Source organism: Aulonocara sp. 'chitande type north' Nkhata Bay, linkage group LG23 (assembly GCF_057382095.1).
Source record: "Aulonocara sp. 'chitande type north' Nkhata Bay isolate Kocher_YH1m ecotype deep benthic linkage group LG23, A_spYH_male_GT1.1, whole genome shotgun sequence".
Lineage (NCBI taxonomy): Eukaryota > Metazoa > Chordata > Actinopteri > Cichliformes > Cichlidae > Aulonocara > Aulonocara sp. 'chitande type north' Nkhata Bay.
Window position 1 is genome coordinate 45585481 of NC_141365.1, and position 21158 is coordinate 45606638.

The 21158-nt window shown below is 43.2% G+C and overlaps 1 protein-coding gene across 3 annotated transcripts in view; it reads left to right on the forward strand.

The window, feature by feature from the left end:
• The window catches only part of LOC147302767 (protein NLRC3-like), a 38005-nt gene extending 16945 nt beyond the window's left edge, over positions 1 to 21060 (forward strand). Inside the window, exon 7 of one of the 3 annotated variants that reach the window (XM_086284421.1) lies at positions 20868 to 21060. In XM_086284421.1, coding sequence (XP_086140547.1) covers positions 20868 to 21060 — 193 coding nt within the window. Of the gene's footprint in view, positions 1 to 5830; positions 6030 to 18556; positions 18780 to 20867 lie in introns of those variants that run through there. The other 2 variants (XM_086284423.1, XM_086284422.1) reach the window with 2 other exon arrangements.
• Positions 21061 to 21158: the final 98 nt, after the last annotated feature.

Here is a 21158-nt window from a genome sequence, read left to right on the forward strand (position 1 = left end):
CTCATTCATTTGATAAACTCTTTACCATAATGAATTATTTTGTAGTGAAGTTATTTTCCGACTGATTTTGCCTTCCCTCAGTCTTGGTTGTCTTTGAGAGCATAATGACAATGAAGTGTAAGGTGATTGGTATGTTTGTTAATTGCCATTTGGTCCCTTGTAAGTTATAAGTGACCTGTATAAACCTCATATTCTATCAGTTGATGGTGGTGGTGTACTGCATCTGGTGCAGCCTCCTGTTGAGCCAGACCAACATGCAGTTGTGAGTAATACTCCACAGATTATATGAGTTTACAGTAGAACAGCAATGTTGTTAACTTCTTTACTACAGGAAAATAATGAAGAAACATTGACAGCTGTTACAGAGGAGGAAGCAACAGAGACACTTTATGAGGTTTACATCTTTTAATACTTTGTGTACAGGAAACACAGGCGACCAATAAAGCCAGTTGAACAAAAAATCTGTTTATTCTTCTTTCAACATGTTGAGGTGATGGGTCAAAGGAAATGATTGTGACATATGGTGTCTCTGACTGCGCTTCCATCTTGTATGTCCGTGGGAGGGTCAGGATGTTCATGGTTTGGATCACTGCTGATGTTTGGTTCAGAAGGACAGTGTTCTCCTCTAATTGTGGCAATGTTGTGAAGAATCACACATGCCACAATAATGTCACATGCCCTTTCTGGGGTGACCCTGAGTCTTTGCAGGCACTGGAACCGGGCCTTAAGCATTCCGATAGTCATTTCAATTCTGGCTCTTGTCCTGCAATTAGCCAGATTATATCGCTGCTGTGGGCCCGGTTCAGGGTCAGGGTAAGGGGTAAGCAAATAGGGTAAACATGGATACCCCCTATCACCAAGCAAGTAGCCAGTGAACTCTCCTAAGACAGAAGGATACACTTCAGTTCAAATGTCCCTGAAGCAATTGGTCTTTATATATTTTAAAGTATTCTCAACTCACCATGTCCAAATTTTGTGCTCAGTGTACATTCACGGAATATTTGTGAGTCATGGACAGAGCCTGGCCACTTGGCTTCCACATTTGTGATAATGTTGGCAGCATCACATATGATCTTCACAGTGCAGAGAACACAAATTAGCATCCATTACTATAATGAAATAATTTGTTAGTTTGAAATGCTACAGGGAACTATGTACCTGCACATTAATGCTGTGGAAAGACTTCCTGTTCACATAGTCTCCTTCATTTACTGAAGGAGCAATGATTGGAATGTGAGTGCCATCTGTACAGCCAATCACGCCTGGGAACCGTGAAAATAAATGTAAAATTTAAGTAGTAGTCCAAGTATCACCACATCATAAATTAAGTTTTGGTCATCCTGATACCTGTAATTTTGTGGCATCCCTCTTTGATGAATCTTGTGGGTCTATGACCGGGGAACACCACAGACGAGTACAGGAGACGTTTCAGTGCAACTGTAACATTCCTGACTGCCCGACAGACGGTAGCCTTGGAAACGTGCTCAGCGTCACCAATATTATACAGAAAGCTCCCGTTTGCAAAAAACCGAAGTGCAATACAAATAATATGTACAGAACTGAGAGCATGTCCACGATGTGTCACATGCGTAATATATGGCCTGAGGATGTTATCCAAATAACTTATAGATTGTGCTGAGAAACGGTAACGTTCACACAGAAAATCATCAGGAAATGATAAAATGTCCAAACGCGCTCTGATCACTCTCTCCCGGCGGAGAGCTCTGCGGAGAATTTGGGCTTCACGATCTACTGGCTCTTCAAGGAAGGGGCACGCCATGTCCGACACTTCCTACTGTCAGGTTTCCGACAAAGGGGCGGAGACAGTCAGGGTTAGTTGTAGTAAACCTGCTAGGGGGCAGGTTAGCTTCACGGAGTGTGTCGTCATAGTGACTCACTGAGGCTTCATCTGAACTCGCTTTGTGAAACCGAAAACCCAGAGTTTTCGTTAACTCAGGGTATACTTACTCAGTTTTTCCACTAAACCGGCTTCCTGAAACAGGGCCCAGGTCAGAAGATGACTTGTTGGAATGAAAATGAGCTTGTAGTTTGTCTGCTTTAATAATGTGACTGGAAAAAGGTGTTGGACTTCAAATATGTCCATTTCTGTCACACTTCACCTTTAAAAGTGAAGCCATGTGGTTCCTGGAAGGAAAAACACGACTTTTTCAAGTCTTTGTCCTGTTTTTATGAGAAATGTACGACTTTAATGTTCTTTTTTTTTTTAACTCAATTTTTATTATAATTTACAACATTGCAACTTGTGCTTGTCGATGTTCACAAGTAGGACAGTTACAGGAACTGCAATGCAGAAATGTAGGTTAAAATAAGAACTGCAATTAGGAAGCACAAAACAAAACCCAAGCAAACAAACAAACAAACAAACAAACAAACAGACAACAACAACAAAAACAAAACAAAACAAAAACTTTATGTAATATTAAATAACATGTGACAAACTTAGCCGTAAATGGACAAAACGAAACAGACCTATGCTAAATTATTGAAACAGTAAAGCATGTATGGGTCGCCAACGCTCAGTAAACAATTCTCTCTGAATCTGCAGAGCAGATGTTGTTTCCTCCATCTGGTAAATTTCTCTTGCTTTATCAATCCACATATTATATGAAGGTGGGTCAAGATTCAGCCATTTAATAGTGATACACTTTAGTGCTGCTGTAAGATTCTTAAGAGATACTTTTTATTGTTTCCCACAAAACCCTTTGGTAAGACTCCTAAAATGGCTAACTGTTGGTCTTTGTTAATGGTTGTTGGAAAACTGTACTGAGAACTTTAAATATGTCATTCCAAAGTGAGCAGATTTTTGGGCATGACCAGAATATATGTGAGTGGGTTCCTAAAGAAGTACCACAATTTCGCCAGCAGGTGTCAGGATTTGTAGGCTTCATTTTGGCAATTATCTCTGGGGTTCTAAAATATCTCATGACCACCTTCCATTTAAATTCTCTCCACAGCCCAGAATTAGTCACCAGATGGGCTTCACCGAACACCTCTCCCCAGGTGTCCTCTGAGATTTGAGTGCCAGTCTCAGCTTCCCACCTTGCCTTAATATCCAAAGTTGCATTTGTATTGAAACTCATAAATGCGTTATAAAAATGACTGATTAATTTTGGGGAGGAATTACTTTGAAATGTTTTTAGAAATATTTCCTCAATGGGTGAGGGCTCCAAAACTTGCCTCCATTCTTTATGTTTTGTCAAAAAGCTTCTTAGCTGCAGAAATCTAAAAAAGTCAGAAGAACGAAGCCGAAACTGACCTCAACTGTTCAAATGAGCTCAGGTGCCCATTCCTCACAACATGACAAAGTTTATGAAGCCCGCTATTTGACCATGCTCTGAAGCCAGAGTCTTCCACAATAGGAGAAAAACCCTGCAGGGAGGAGAGGCTTGATAACATTGAAATTTCTTTTGGAAGACCAAATGATTGTTTGATTCTACGCCAAATCTTTAGTGTGACCCTCGTCCGTTCCCCCATATGCACATTTTTAATTGAAATGTTAGAACAAAGCAGGGATTCCAATGATCTTTCGCACATTGTCTTCTCAATGTTTAGCCACTGAGTTTCAGACAAATCCCGCACCCATACAGTCAGGGGTCTCATGAGCTGCCCAGAAATAATATTTCAGGTTTGGAACAGCCAATCCCCCCTGCAGCTTTGACAGTTTTAATGTTTGGAACTTGATCCTTGGGCGTTTGCCTTGCCATATAAATTAGGAAAAAAGTTTATCTAAATTATCAAATGTAGAGTTGGGAATGTTAATAGGCAGCATTTGAAAAAGGTCTAGAAGTCTTGGCAATACATTCATACGTATACTCTCGATCCGACCCAAGAAAGACTGAGGCAGGACTGTCCATCTCTCTAAGTCTTTTTTTATTTTTGCAGCTATAACTTCATAATTTATTTTAAACAAGTCTGATAATGAGTGAGGAATTTGAATTCCTAAATACTTGATACCTTCGTTTGGCCATTTAAAGCCACATCGCTCCTTGAATGTTTGTGAAATGTTTCCTCCTATATCCATTGCCACTGTTTTGTTAATATTAACTTTGTAAGCAGAGAGGTAAACGTATGTACTAATGATTTCTTTTAAATGAGGTAAACTGACTGCAGGATTTGAAATGTATAAAAGTACATCGTCTGCATAGATGGACAATTTATGCTGTTCTCCATTAATTGAAAGGCCCTGAATTTCATGTTCTTCTCTAATCAACTGCGCCAGAGGCTCAATACTTATATCGAACAGCAGGGGCGACAGTGGGCATCCTTGTCTACGCCCACGTTCCAGTGGAAATCTGGCTGATATTGTTCCATTTACCCGTACAGCCGCCATTGGGTTGGAATAAAGAATCTGTATCCTCTTAATTAAGTTTGGCCCAAATTTGAATCTTTCAAGTGTTTGGCCCAAGTACTGCCAGGAAACCCTGTCGAATGCTTTTTGCGCATCAAGAGACAGAATCATTGTTTCTTCTTGTTTGGTCTTGTACAAGGATATTAAGTTCAACAATCTACGAACATTGTGCCCATGGTGCCTTCCTGCAATGAACCCCGTTTGATCTGGATTTATAACCTGTGTAATAATTTTACTAACTCTTTTGGCTAAAATCGTGGTGAGAATGCGCAAATCAGTATTAAGTAATGAGACTGGCCTGTATGATTGACAGTTTGTGGGGTCCTTGCCCTCTTTATGGATTACGACAATTGTAGCATCGTTCCAGGACGGCGCCATAGTCCCAGTCTCCAGAGCGCAGTGGTAAGCTTTCAGTAATAAGGGTGCGACTTTGTCCTTAAGTTTTTTATAGAATTTGTTAATAAAACCATCAGGGCCAGGACTGTTTTTAGTTTTAAGGTTTGAAATCACCTGTAAAATTTCTTGTTGTCGAATTGGTTCATCTAACTCCTTTGCTACAGACTCTGGCAGTGTTTTTAAATTGATCTTTTCTAAGAAATCAGATAGTGTATTGTTATCTTTACATGTATCTGAATTTTTATATAATGGCTTGAAAAATTGGCAAAACAACTGGTTTAGTAATCAGGGTTTAATCTGACTTCAACTTTTGGACCATATTACACGTTTGCTGTTTCCTGAGTCTTATTGCCAGCAATCTACTAGCCCTACTACCCTGTTCATAGTACTTTTGTTTAATGAATTGCCCTCAATTTTCTCGTTTATTAAACTATTACGCTCACTACGTAACATTTTAAGATCGGAAAGCAAATTGGCTGTCTGTGCTTTTTTGTGTTGTTGCTCTAGGTGTTTTATTTTGGCCTCCAATTCACACCGCCTAGCCTCTTTTCTTTTTTTCCTGGCACTTGCAAATTAAATTATGCAACCTCTAATGTATGTCTTGGTGCAATCCCAGAGAGTTAAAGGCTCAGTTCAGTATGTATGAACTCACAAAACTGGCTGTCATTTAGGAGTGAGGCATTTAATCGCCAGACTTTAATGTTCTTGATGCTCCTGTACCATCTCTGTGTCATCCTCCTCGCTCCCTCTTTGCACTCACAGTCTTTGTGCATCATTAACACTCACATGAGGAAAACCAAAGTTTTACTGGGCAGAAGATGATCATCAGTGACGCTGTCTTTAAGATACTCTTGTTAGAAATGTACGACTTTAATGTGAAACGTTCAGAGTTTTTTCTCTTGTTGTGTTTGTTTGAAGCTGCTTCCTGTTGGCTTCAGCTGTTTGGAGTTTCCATTTTCTAAACTTCTACATTCTGAACCTTCTTCAGCTCTGAACAGATGATGAAACACTGAATGATTTCAAGCACTTTGTCTAATAAACTTACATCTTTCATTCTTTATACAGATTGTGGAGCTGTGGTTTGTCAGATATTGGCCTTGATTATCTGGCAGCAGCACTGAAGTCCAACCCCTCGTATCCCACAGAGGTGGACCTGAGTGGAACCTACAGCAACCTGAAGGATCCAGGAGTGAAGCATCTGTGTGGTTTCCTGGAGAATCCACGATGTCGATTTGAAACTCTGAGGTCAGTCAGCATGTTTTAGTTGTGCTGAGATGAATATGATGTGAAAGTTGTGCTGACACTAAACTGCAGACATCAGGCTGATATTATACTGATCCACACTGAGGATCTTCATGGTAAAGTCTGTTTTCTTCTTCTCTGGTTTAGTCCATTGACTGCAGCAGAACAATGTTCACATTTCAAACAGTGATACTCAACGTATGGCCCGCGGCCCACACGCGGCCTGCCCACCTTTCCTGATTCAGAGAGAGGGGACCCTGATTAACTGTGTAGCTTCTTCCTCACAGTTCTAAGTATCAGACACAACAATGAATAATCCACAGCTGACTGTCTTTAGCAGGTCAAAGGTCACGGCACACAGCACTCTGTGAAACAGTTTGGAGCAGGAATTCTTGCACATTTACAAACTGACACTGCTGCACGGCATGCTGGGTAATGCTAGCTGCTCAGGTATGGGCGTGCTAACGGCTGTGAGGCTCCGTGGCTGCAGAACACCGAAGAAGAGAAAAGAGAGGTGGAGGATGAAGAAAAGAGGCGGAGATGAAGCAGACGTTTAGCTCCAGAGAGGAGCTGTGTCTGTGTGGGCGGGGCTCAGGCAGCTCCGCCCACACAGTGAGACTGAAGCAGGTGAAGAGTAATAAATGAAGACAGCAGACAGGATTTGATAAGCTGATGTACAAACATGTAGAATGATGGTGGCAGCTACAGAAACAGGTCCATACAGACTGAAGCGTGTCTCAGTCTGAATGTACACTGCTGTTATAAGAGCTGTGGAAACTCAGGTCAAAAGGACGTAACCACACTGCTGACAGTTCCAGGACATTCACAGAGTTACAGCATCATTTGTGACCATAAAGACAGAAAGCTCATCCAAATCCTGGGATTAAAAGTCTGTCCTGGTGGTGTCCAGTCAAACACGTCTCTGTGAAAGCTTCAGTCCAACAGGCTCCAAAGTCCTTCTGCTCATTTCCTCGCCGGGTTCTTGATGCTCCTGTACCATCTCTCTGTCATCCTCCTCGCTCCCTCTTTGCACTCACAGTCTTTGTGCATCATTAACACTCACATGAGGAAAACCAAAGTTTTACTGGGCAGAAGATGATCATCAGTGACGCTGTCTTTAAAACACTCTTGTTAGAAATGTACGACTTTAATGTGAAACATTCAGAGTTTTTTCTCTTGTTGTGTTTGTTTGAAGCTGCTTCCTGTTGGCTTCAGCTGTTTGGAGTTTCCATTTTCTAAACTTCTACATTCTGAACCTTCTTCAGCTCTGAACAGATGATGAAACACTGAATGATTTCAAGCTCTTTGTCTAATAACACCTCTTCCACCCTTGTGGTCAACACCGGTGCCCCTCAGGGGTGTGTTCTGAGCCCTCTGCTATACACTCTCTTCACCCATGACTGTATTTCCTCCTGCGCGTCCAATCTCATTGTTAAGTTTGCAGATGACACTACAGTGCTCGGACTTATATCCAACAATGATGAGACAAACTATAGGACAGAGGTGCAACAACTAGAGTCATGGTGCCACGACAATAACTTGGTCTTAAACACCAAAAAGACCAAGGAGATCATTGTAGATTTCCGGAAGAGGGGCCATAACAACCATCTGCCTCTCTTCATTGGCAGTGAGGCGGTGGAGAGGGTGAGCAGTTTTAAATTCTTGGGGGTAACTGTGACCGAGGACCTGTCCTGGGGCAACCATATCACCTCAGTTGTACGGAAGGCCCAACAGCGCCTCTACTACCTGAGGAGACTGCGGAGTGCACACATTCCCAGATCTCTGATGTTGAACTTCTACAACTGTGCCATCAGCAGCGTTCTGACGTATGGATTTCTAGTGTGGTTCCCCAGCTGCACCAAGGCCGATCAGCAAGCACTCCAGCGGGTGGTGAAAGAAGCTGGCAGAATTATTGGAACAAGTCTGCCAGAGATCAGTAATATCTTCCCCACTCGCTGTCTGAGGAGGGTGCACAGTATCCTGCGGGACCAACATCACCCTGCGCGCCACCTTTTCCATCTGCTGCCCTCAGGGAGAAGGTACAGGTCTATACAGGCCAGAACGTCCAGACTGGCCAACAGCCTGTATCCACAGGCTGTGAGGCTCCTGAACTCTCTGCCCCCCTCTCACGGACAATAACCATATCCAACTTCTTAATAGCAATGAACTGGTCTGCATTGGTGCATCATATCTTTATTCTCTTCCCCCTCCTGCCCCCCCCCCCCCCCTTTCTTAAATAGATAACTATCATATCTCACAGTACAATAATATTGAATGGGTTGCATTGTTGTATTTTGTCATGTTTCTCAGGTCTTTGTCTGAATTTCTACGAACATTATTGCTAAGGATTGTCTTATTGCATTGGAGTCACACTGGGTTAAATATGTACACTTGGGTTTTAAGGGGTATTTATTATTTTCTTCTTTTTTTGGGGTTGTATGGAAGCCCCAAACGCAATTTCATTGTTCTTGACAATGACAATAAATAAATAAATACTAAATACTAAATACTAAATACTAATACTAATAAACTTACATCTTTCATTCTTTATACAGATTGAAGGACTGTGGTTTGTCAGATATTGGCCTTGATTATCTGGCAGCAGCACTGAAGTCCAACCCCTCGTTTCCCACAGAGGTGGACCTGAGTGGAACCTACAGCAACCTGAAGGGTTCAGGAGTGAAGCATCTGTGTGATTTTCGGGAGAGTCCACGATGTCGATTTGAAACTTTGAGGTCAGTCAGCATGTTTTAGTTGTGCTGAGATGAATATGATGTGAAAGTTGTGCTGACACTAAACTGCAGACATCAGGCTGATATTATACTGATCCACACTGAGGATCTTCATGGTAAAGTCTGTTTTCTTCTTCTCTGGTTTAGTCCATTGACTGCAGCAGAACAATGTTCACATTTCAAACAGTGATACTCAACGTATGGCCCGCGGCCCACACGCGGCCTGCCCACCTTTCCTGATTCAGAGAGAGGGGACCCTGATTAACTGTGTAGCTTCTTCCTCACAGTTCTAAGTATCAGACACAACAATGAATAATCCACAGCTGACTGTCTTTAGCAGGTCAAAGGTCACGGCACACAGCACTCTGTGAAACAGTTTGGAGCAGGAATTCTTGCACATTTACAAACTGACACTGCTGCACGGCATGCTGGGTAATGCTAGCTGCTCAGGTATGGGCGTGCTAATGGCTGTGAGGCTCTGTGGCTGCAGAACACCGAAGAAGAGAAAAGAGAGGTGGAGGATGAAGAAAAGAGGCAGAGATGAAGCAGAAGTTTTGCTCCAGAGAGGAGCTGTGTCTGTGTGGGCAGGGCTCAGACAGCTCCGCCCACACAGTGACAGTGAAGCAGGTGAAGAGTAATAAATGAAGACAGCAGACAGTATTTGATAAGCTGATGTACAAACATGTAGGTCGTGTCCAAATTCATGGGCTGCATCCTCCTGAGGCCGCATTTGTAGACCGATTACGTCACAGCGACACGTCGAAGGCTGTCCAAATTCGTAGACTCCTCCGAATGCAGCCAACAAATGCGTCCTCCTTTTCCCCGAATTTGAAGGATGGGTCGGGTGTGTCCTTCGTGGCCTACCATATCCCAGAATTCATAGCGTGGCCCAGCCAAACTCCAGTTTCCAACAATGGCGGCCGCTACTAAGTTTTAAAATTACTCATACTAATCTTTTTCGGTCACAAAATAAACTTTTAACATATTTTCAGGCGAGAAAGTAGCTGTGTAAACATCAAATATCTGCTCGGTTTATCAAGATACCGCATATATGCAAAAGTGCTTCGACGTTTTCGGAGACGTCTGCTACCCACCAGCTCGATAGCTCGCCGGGAGCTCGAGGGTCACTGAAGCCGCCGAGAACGGCACAACTCCCGGCACATCATTTTCAGATCACCGCGGACTTTCGCTACTCAGGTTAAACGTGATATATAAGTCACTTAGACAACCTCAAAATGTTATTGTTTGGCTTTTTTCAGTGTTTTGTTTGTTTGTGAGTAAATCGGTTTGGCTGAGATTAAAGTTATTAGATTAGATTAGATAAAATAAAACTTTATTAATCCCCCAGGTGGGTTCCTCCTTGGTCTTTACAGAGCTGACTAAACGTCAAACAGAAAACTGATTAAACAGAAGTATGAGACGGTCGAGAATTTACGCCAGTGTCCTGTTATATTTTAGATAGCAAGGAGCAGACGGCTGAGTTTATTAAACTCCACCGAGACAGCGGTGACGCTAATCAGAAGGCTAGACCGTCCAATTTCCCCAGCCGTTTATTTCCAGCCTACCCGACCTTCTGAGGACCCAGCCCACGTAGACCGCAAAGGCCGGGTCCTCGGGAGGATGCAGCCCATGAATTTGGACACGACCGTAGAATGATGGTGGCAGCTACAGAAACAGGTCCATACAGACTGAAGCGTGTCTCAGTCTGAATGTACACTGCTGTTATAAGAGCTGTGGAAACTCAGGTCAAAAGGACGTAACCACACTGCTGACAGTTCCAGGACATTCACAGAGTTACAGCATCATTTGTGACCATAAAGACAGAAAGCTCATCCAAATCCTGGGATTAAAAGTCTGTCCTGGTGGTGTCCAGTCAAACACGTCTCTGTGAAAGCTTCAATCCAACAGGCTCCAAAGTCCTTCTGCTCATTTCCTCGCCGGGTTCTTGATGCTCCTGTACCATCTCTCTGTCATCCTCCTCGCTCCCTCTTTGCACTCACAGTCTTTGTGCATCATTAACACTCACATTTGGAAAACCAAAGTTTTACTGGGCAGAAGATGATCATCAGTGACTCTGTCTTTAAAATACTCTTGTTAGAAATGTTCGACTTTAATGTGAAACATTCAGAGTTTTTTCTCTTGTTGTGTTTGTTTGAAGCTGCTTCCTGTTGGCTTCAGCTGTTTGGAGTTTCCATTTTCTAAACTTCTACATTCTGAACCTTCTTCAGCTCTGAACAGATGATGAAACACTGAATGATTTCAAGCACTTTGTCTAATAAACTTACATCTTTCATTCTCTATACAGATTGGAGCGCTGTGATTTGTCAGAGATCAGCTGTGATTATCTGGAAGCAGTGCTGAAGCTCAACCCTTCGTATCCCAGAGTGGTGGACCTGAGAGACCACAAGCTGCAGGATTCAGGAGTGAAGCAGCTGTGTGTTCTTCTGGAGAATCCACAACATCAAATTGAAACTCTGAGGTCAGTCTCCACGTTTTAGTTGTGCTGACACTGTCGATCTGTGGAACTAAAACCTTTATACAGGAAGTCTGGTTCAGCTCTTTGTAGACCTTCTAATCTCTGATGCTCTGAGTCTTACTCAGTAGATGATGCAGAGTTGTGAAGCCGATGTGGGTGAGGACACTCGCCCAGCTCTAACTACTTTGACGTCCAGGCGGCTTCCCTGCTTGTCCTGATACAAACAAACCTGAGTAACCTTGCAGGTCAGATCTCATCAGTCACACCTGTTATGGCAGCTCTCCTCTAGATTGTAGTTCTTGTTAACCTGGGATGGTTTTAGAAGCCTGGACCACAGACTGCAAGGGAAGATATTACTGGGAAAGGCCAAAGCAACCTATTAGACCCATTAAACACTAACATAGATGAATACTCAGATTTAAACCTTTATTGTTTCACAAAGGGTTAAAAAGGGAACGTCCACAGTTTAGACTGCAGCAGATTTTATTAAAGCAGTTTGACAGGAGCAAAGCAAAAACACAAAGAATAAGTGTTTCACATATTAATACATATAACATAATAATAAAAGAAAAGCAAAATAATGATACAAAAGAATGAAAAAGTTGTCCAGAGCAGCAGGATGTCTGAGGTCTGCAGAAACACAAAAACACAGCAGCTAAAAATAGTTGTTGAAAGAAAACGAGGTGGGAGCTGCTGATTCCTGAGCTTTGATACTGGATTAGCTTCAGTAGTTATTCCCATCACTGCTGTAGGAGCTACATTTAGTCACAGCTGATTGTCTCCTTTGACCAATCAGAAGACTACTGTTGTAAAAACAAGCAGACAAAGAACCAATGAGAGTGAAGAACAGGATAAAGAGCTCGTGTGATGGAGGCAAAGCAATAATCAGCAGACTGTAGCAGTTTCTATCTGGATGAAAGTAGAAGGAGCTCAGCGGAGCTCAGTCCCATATCTTTGGTTAGAAACAACATCAGTGATTTCCTGCTGCTCGAGATGATTCCAGCAGCTCTCATTACAGCAGCTGATGAGAGAAACAGCTGATGGCTCACAGCTCGTACACTGTTGGATCTCCAGATGTTCACGTGGCTGAAGTCTGTGAAGAAACTGTGGTCCACGTAGTTCACACGGCCTCAGATTGGACCGAGCTCCCTGGATCACTGCAGCATCCTCAGCTGGTACATGGACGTCTCTGCTCCTCAGTCTTGGAGCCCCTGCAGGTCCGTCCACACCACCAGGGTCTTCTCACTCACCTTTCCTTTGTCCTCGTCCTTCATCGGCCGTGCTGTGTCTTTGTTCCTGCGGTGTTGTTCCCACGATGCAGCGCTGATGTTCCCTCCTTGAATGCACAACAAGTACGGTGCTGGTCTTTCTCGGGTGGAGCAGAGACAGATTGAAGTCTTTCAGGCTTTAGTGCCGACTTCCCTGACAGAGGCTGGACTCCATGGTCTGCACAGGAGGCTTCTACACTGTGTGGAGGTGACTCCTGGACTCGAAGACAGGCTGCAGGTACATGTGTGATGAAGAGGACCTACAGCAGTGTGATGGAGCTGCAGGTGTGAAGGAAGTCCTGCTGTCCTGTCCCACCCTCATCTTTGCTTCCTCTGTCTTCTCTGGACTTGTCCTCCTGTTTCAGAAACAGCACTGCTTCATGCCGAGGGTGGACGGGAGCGTTGGCTCTGATTCTTTTACCGTCCACCACAAGGAGACACTGATGCTGACCTCCTGATTCATCTGCATGTGTTCTGCTTCACACTGCTCACCTCCACCAAAGACTTCACAAACATCTTCTTTCTTTGAGTCCAGTTTGTCCCACAAACACTTCCAAATCTCCTCCTCTGAGATTCTGCAGCTTCTTGCAGTGTGACTCAGCTGACTTCTGACAGACCACAGACTGGCACAGCATCCACATGTGTCTCCTTTCAAACAGGCTCTTGATGTTTCCTCCCACATCATTCTGGCCTCTCAGTCTCCTTTGTTCTCCAGCTCTGTAGCTCCAGCTGGTGAAGCTTCAGTTTTCCATGTTGGTAACAGTAAACTACAGCCTCTGCTGTCAGCTGGGTAACTAAACAGAGCTGCAGCACGTCTCTGCGGTGGTGCTACATCCAGCCTGCAGACGGCCGTCTACATGTTGTAGTGGTTTACAGTCACCAGGGGGCGCTGTCCCAGCCATGCAGGCAGTGGGCTGCTCTGCTTGTGCTGTTGTTGGTGAAGCTGAAGTGAAAGCGAGAGTTAAAACCCTGAACAGTGTCCACTGAGCTTCTCATGCTCTTCTCATGCTCAAAGAAGTTTAACAGGAAGGACGACTCGTCCATCAGGCGTCCAGCTGTCCGTGACGTGTCCACAGCAGAGTGTGACCGAGGCTTCATGCTAACACGCACACATGAAGCTAATACCACCACGAGCAGCTGCTCAGTGGATTTGGAGGACAAATGTCTGCAGCTTCTCACAGGCAGTATGCAGAATGTGGATCTCCACAAAGACTGTGGAGAGCTCGTCCCACACTCTAAATCCACACTTGTCTGCACAAAACTTCTCACACGTTCCCGTCACAAGTGTCTTCTAAGTGAAGCTACCAGGTTCAGGTGCAGCTTGTTTATCTGGAGCTGCAGGAGATGATCCGTCCTCACAAAGCAACACAGCAGATATGCAAACACACAACACAACCAAAGGATTCTCTCTGCATGTCTGTGGCTGATGCTGCTGGAACGAAGCTGTTTGAAACCTTGTTGTTCTGCACTTTGGGACCAGAAGAGGAAACTGAAGCTCTGTGCAGAGGGTCCAATGGAAGCAGCCAAGCGCTGTAAGTGTCTGCTGTACAGGGATGCTGGTTCAGCTGTGGCTCAGTTTCACAGTGTGACTCAATAAAAGCAGCAGGAAATCAAAGCTTGATGCTTTCATCAGTGTGGAAATAAGAAAGTTTCCTGTGTCAGACGCTGGAGCTCTTTCACTCTCAGCTTCACAGTTTCAGCTTCAAACTTCTTCCAACATGTTTCTAACACGGCCACATTCCACCTTAATGGAGCTGATATCTTGTGCATCAGCACATTTTCTAAAGGCAGCGATCACATCTTTAGTTTTGGATGTTTAACTGCAGATTGTTTATGTGTTTATAGCACATTAATTACAGCAGCAGCGTTGACCACAGTGCTGTACAAGAATCCAAAATAACGATTAAAATAACTCCTAATATTAATATCACACATCAAATATCAAATAACTCTCATGCTGTATTAAAAGCCAGTGAATACAAATGTGTTTTAAGAGCAGATTTACAGAGACTGACAGCAGGAGCTGGGGCTGTTCGATAGAACGATGTATATATGATGACCATATGAAAACGTCTATCGTTTCATATCACGCTCTTTGTTTCCTGCTTATGTGTTTGTGTTTTCCAGATAAAGCTTTCAAAATAAATCTGAAGATCCTGTTGAGAGTTTTCAAAATAAACACAATACAGTACTGCGGTCGCTCGTTTATCGAGTTACGTTCTAAAAATAAGTCTCAGAATGAAGTAGCAGCTTTATGTTTTACAAGTATTATAGAAGTTTTAAGGCAGTTAAACCCTCACTGCACACTTTCTACACTTTTCTCAGACAGGCATGAACATTTTCACACTTTTCTCTCTTGTTTAAACAAAGTTCAAACCTTCATAGAAAAATAAGTTCATTATTAAAGAGTGAAAGCAAAGTGTTTCTGAAATGTGTCAAATCAGCCTTTGCTGGCATTAAATGAGCTTCTGTGTGAGGAGCACTCGTCCATGGCCTGGGCTCCTCGCTGTCAGGTAAAGTTTCATAAAGCTTTTGAGTTTTTCTGCAGATAATGTTGGTGTCCAGCACGATGTTCTTTTTCCTGCGGTCACTGAGCCACAAAGCCAAAGCTGACTCCATCCTTACGATGTTCTTGTTGTGGACAGTTACAACCTTTTTGCCTCCTTGTTGAAACTATGATGGTCAGCATCTTCCTCTGCCTTTGGCTGCTACCACAGGTGCAAAACGTCTCGTCATCATTGTTGTTTGTTGGGACAAAACGTACAAACATACAGTGCAGCACTGCAGAGTCACACTGCTGTAAATTTGAACACATTCTGTACTGTACAGGAGACACGGCACGAGATTGGCTGACAATGGTCTACAGCCAATCAGGACGCAGAACACAATGCGCTGTAAAAAACAAAAACATGCAAAATTGCACAAAAAAGATCAGCGAAACAGCGAGGCCGCCAAAGGTGAACTGTGTTACAGCGAGGGACCAGCGTATATGTGGTTGTTGGGACGATAAATGTCTTTGAGCTTGTGTCAGAAGACGAGCTGCAGCTTTCTGGACCAGCTGCAGTCTTGCCAGGCAGGTCCCACTAACTCCAACATATAAGGAGTTACAATAATCCAGCTGGGACGTCATGAAAACGTGGATCGCCCGTTCAAGGTTTTTAAAAGATAGAAATGATCTCACCTTAGATAAAAGCCTCAGTTTGAAGAAAGACCGCTGTACAACTGAGCTCAGCTGTTTTTCAAATTGCCGTCAAATATAAGCCCCAAATGTAATAATGCGATTTAATAAAAGAGCTGAACCAGTCTAATAGAGCGCCCTTGATGCCTCCATGCTCCAATGGTGAGGTCAAGATGCTGTGGTCAAGGCAGCGGTCAGATCCAAAAGCACAGCTGAGTCTCCTGATCAGTGGCTGATAAAAGATCATTAAGAACTTTCCAAAGTGCAGTTTCAGTGCTGTGAAGAGCTTTAAAACCAGACTGAAACCTTTACAACAGATTGCAGCTGAACAAATATAATCTTTTACAAAATCTTCGACAGGAAGGGAAGCTTTGAAATAGGCCTGAAGTTTGAGCGGACAGAGGATCCAGATCAGGTTTTTAGTACAGGCTGTACAACAGCATGTTTCAAACAGGCTGTACAACACCTGAACTAAGACTGCTGTTAAAAATCGCTAAGATGTCGGAACCGACAACCTTTAAAATCTTTTTAAACACGTGTTGGAACAACTTCATTTGGACAAGATGATGTCTCTATAGCATCACATCGTTCCTCCACCTGATCAAACCACACAGGCTCAAACTGATCAAAAACAGCTGAGCAGGTGAATATTTTAGCCCCGGTGCGATCTCGGGCGAGAGTATCGATGATGGCCAAAGGGCAGCGTCCAGCTCTACGGCCGCTGAAGAGCAGACTCAACAGACGCGCGTGATGTGGATCCTACTGCTCTAAAACTGGAGCTTCTTCAATCCATTAAAGAGGACATTAGTACGCTGTTAAAAGAAGAAGTCAGAAATGCATTGAAAGAAGATTTTGACAATATAAGGGCTGACGTGCAAGGACTGAGAAATGAGATCGCTAACAGCATGGCGGCGACGTGCGGCGAAGTTGATGGAGTAAAGGTTAGAGTGAAAGAAGCTGAGGATGGGCTGTCAATGTGGAGCGATGAGGTGACCACCCTGCAGTCTACAGTAGAGAGTATGAAGGAGGAGCTGTCTGACCTGAAGGATAAATGTGATGAAGGCAGGAAGCGGAGAGCTAACATCCACATCATAGGGATCCCAGAGGGCCTGGACTCGAGCTCCTCCACGGCCGTATCCGTGCTACTACGTGAAGTGCTGGGTATGGATAAAGACGTTATTGTCGACCGCTCACACAGGAGCCCTATCCTGAGAAAGCCAGCTGGTAACCCGCACGCCGTCATAGCCGAGCGTCACTACTACCAGGATTGTGTGGCTACGCCGTGCCAGGGCCCAAGCCCCGCTTGAGTTTAACGGACAACCTATTGCAATATTACGACTGGGCGATATGACCCAAAGTTCATATCTCGATATTCTTTAGCTGGATGGCGATATACGATATATATCTCGATATTTTTAAAGCCAGAAAGTACGAACAAAAAGAGAGTTCTTAGTCAAAGCTGTGTCCCAAATCTCACACAGGCACATTTATTAACATACAGCGTAGATGTACATGAAACAATTACTCAGAAATAAATGATCAGCATTTATTAAATAATAATGCTCCATAAATAAAAGAAAACAATGTTGTGTTTGTGCATAACAAAAAGCTCACAATCGTGCAGTCAAAATGTAAACAGACGCTGAGCATAATAACAAGCAGCTGCTCTGTTCCCAGGTTCTACTGCGTGACTGACAGCCTGGAGTTTGAAACCCTCTTTGTAACCGTGTCTCTTACAGGTGCCATTTATGGTCCTTATACACACTCAATACAGTAATATTACGTTGAAGCAGAGTACGTATCACTCCGCGAGGCTCCTCGTAGCTGTAATGCTCCAACAATCCATCAAGCGGTGCGGCCTCGTAGCTGAGCAAAGTCGTACCAAAACATCTTTTGAAAGGTTTCTGAGCGCCGTGTAGCACATAAAATCGGTTCGAGGTCAGTAAGCACAACCAGAATTCATACATAAGGCGCACTGTCGATTTATGAGAAAATTACAGGATTTTAAGTGCAGAAAATATAGTTTATGGTTTTCCTTTGATCTTAGCAAATATCTACGCCTCTAATTGGGACGATCACAGATTTTTCACTAATGTCTTTGCGCGGCTCCCCAATATGTCATCACACAATATCATCTTTGAGGGAGACCTAAACTGCTCATTATCTGCTATGGACCACAGTTCACACAAAAGTACACTTAGTCCAAACTCAGCATGCGTCATTCAGAGCTTTCTTGATAATTATGGGCTGGCTGATGTATGGAGATTTCATAATCCTGCTTCACGTCAATACTCTTTTTTTTCTAATGTCCATAAAACATATATTTGTATAGAAAAACGTCTCCCTTTAGTTACAGAATGTGATTATAAGACTCTGGTGATTTCTCCTCTTGTTTTTTCAATGTGTATTCCTGATGCCTGCTCCAACTATCAGCCATGGAGATTCAACTCAGTGTTGTTAGCAGATGAGGAGTTTGTCAGTTACAAAAGGTCTCAAAGACATTTTTTTTCTATCAATCAGACCCCAGAGATGTCATCATCAGTTTGTCTGCTTTAATAATGTGACTGGAAAAAGGTGTTGGACTTCAAATATGTCCATTTCTGTCACACTTCACCTTTAAAAGTGAAGCCATGTGGTTCCTGGAAGGAAAAACACGACTTTTTCAAGTCTTTGTCCTGTTTTTATGAGAAATGTACGACTTTAATGTGAAACATTCAGAGTTTTTTCTCTTGTTGTGTTTGTTTGAAGCTGCTTCCTGTTGGCTTCAGCTGTTTGGAGTTTCCATTTTCTAAACTTCTACATTCTGAACCTTCTTCAGCTCTGAACAGATGATGAAACACTGAATGATTTCAAGCACTTTGTCTAATAAACTTACATCTTTCATTCTTTATACAGATTGAGGAGCTGTGGTTTGTCAGAGATCAGCTGTGATTATCTGGCAGCAGCACTGAAGTCCAACCCCTCCCATCTGAGAGAGCTGGACCTGGGTAATGACTCCTCCTGGTCTTCGACTAAGAACAACAACAACCTGCAGGATCCAGGAGTGAAGCATCTGTGTGGTTTCCTGGAGAGTCCAGGATGTAAACTTGAAACTCTGAGGTCAGTCAGCATGTTTTAGTTGTGCTGAGATGAATATGATGTGAAAGTTGTGCTGACACTAAACTGCAGACATCAGGCTGATATTATACTGATCCACACTGAGGATCTTCATGGTAAAGTCTGTTTTCTTCTTCTCTGGTTTAGTCCATTGACTGCAGCAGAACAATGTTCACATTTCAAACAGTGATACTCAACGTATGGCCCGCGGCCCACACGCGGCCTGCCCACCTTTCCTGATTCAGAGAGAGGGGACCCTGATTAACTGTGTAGCTTCTTCCTCACAGTTCTAAGTATCAGACACAACAATGAATAATCCACAGCTGACTGTCTTTAGCAGGTCAAAGGTCACGGCACACAGCAGACAGTCAGAAATATTCTAACTCTGATCATTTATCAGTTGTGACACTGTGAGACTTGATCAGAGGTGTGATCATCACAGCAGAGGCCTTTGTGTCAAAGTCACTGAGGATCAAACAGAAACACATGAAGCAGATTTTCCTCTTCTGGCTTTTTATAGCAGATAACCTTCAAAATATTCTGCAGTCGATCAAAAACTGAAGCAAACCATGAAGCAACATGTGAACATGAGCTGATGCTGCTGAAGTGAAGCAAAGTTACAGAGGTTTGATTACAGACACAGCTGAGAGTTTGTAATCTGTCATCATTTTAAAAAGTTTCCATGGAACAGCAGAAATGAGGCTTTACTGTCAGAGGCCGACAGCACTGAACACAACAGCAGACTGGTGGCTAATAAACAGTGAATGATGCAGAAACAGATGTTTGAAGCTGTTCTTGGAGTACACTGAGAGAGAGAGAGCTGTGCAGGCAGGAACAGCCAAAGTCAGAGAGAATTCATGAGCATATTGATCAAACGTGAAGCAGAGTTTGGATCTTCTTTTGCTGCTGCTTCACTCAGTTTTGGTTGGAGACAGATGAAACCTGCAGCTTCAGGATCTGTGAGCTGTCCACTTTCAGCCCCGACGGCGTGTCCGTGTACGTGCCGTCGAGTGAACGATCCACGCTCTGTGTTTCCATCTTTGTGTGTTTAGCTGCTCTCATTTACTGTTTTAGCTGTTTGCTGCTTGTTGAAATAGTTTGTGAGCTTTAACCTGAGATTCTGGCAAAATACATTTATATTAAACATCGATTCAGGATTGAATGAATCAACATCGTTTTATTCAAATTAAAACCATTTAAATGGGAACATGAATTTTTTACAGCCGCCTCTAATGCTGGGTAATGTCAGCTGGTCCATGTGCAGCTGGCTGTGAGGCTCAGGGAGCGTCGACAAAGTGCAACACTGAAAGAACATCATCCATAAATATTGAGTAAGAACTGGACTCTCATACAGCGAGACTCAAATGCCTTTAAACATCAGCTTATCCTGCTGATCCAAGTCCAACACTGAGTTTGTAAAAACATGTTTGTCAATCATTTTGTTTGGTTTCTGAGGAAAATGATTCAATAAGTTGCTGCTAATACACAACATTTCATCATATTTCCTCATAACCCTCTTTTGTCTGACCATTTGATCCCATTTGAATTTGCAATAAAGGATCCACAGAGTTTGGTGACAATGATGACAGTAGATGTTTGTGTGAAAGTGCTGGAAGCAAATGAGTGTGTGATGTTCTTTCAGTGTTGCACTTTGTAGACGCTCCCTGAGCACTGGTCTCACAGCCAGCTGCACATAGAGACCAGTGTTGTTAGTCCAGGTCAGAAGATGACTTGTTGGAATGAAAATGAGCTTGTAGTTTGTCTGCTTTAATAATGTGACTGGAAAAAGGTGTTGGACTTCAAATATGTCCATTTCTGTCACACTTCACCTTTAAAAGTGAAGCCATGTGGTTCCTGGAAGGAAAAACACGACTTTTTCAAGTCTTTGTCCTGTTTTTATGAGAAATGTTCGACTTTAATGTGAAACATTCAGAGTTTTTTCTCTTGTTGTGTTTGTTTGAAGCTGCTTCCTGTTGGCTTCAGCTGTTTGGAGTTTCCATTTTCTAAACTTCTACATTCTGAACCTTCTTCAGCTCTGAACAGATGATGAAACACTGAATGATTTCAAGCTCTTTGTCTAATAAACGTACATCTTTCATTCTTTATACAGATTGTGGAGCTGTGGTTTGTCAGAGATCAGCTGTGATTATCTGGCAGCAGCACTGAAGTCCAACCCCTCCCATCTGAGAGAGCTGGACCTGTGGGGAAACAACCTGCAGGATCCAGGAGTGAAGCATCTGTGTGGTTTCCTGGAGAGTCCAGGATGTAAACTTGAAACTCTGGGGTCAGTCAGCATGTTTTAGTTGTGCTGAGATGAATATGATGTGAAAGTTGTGCTGACACTAAACTGCAGACATCAGGCTGATATTATACTGATCCACACTGAGGATCTTCATGGTAA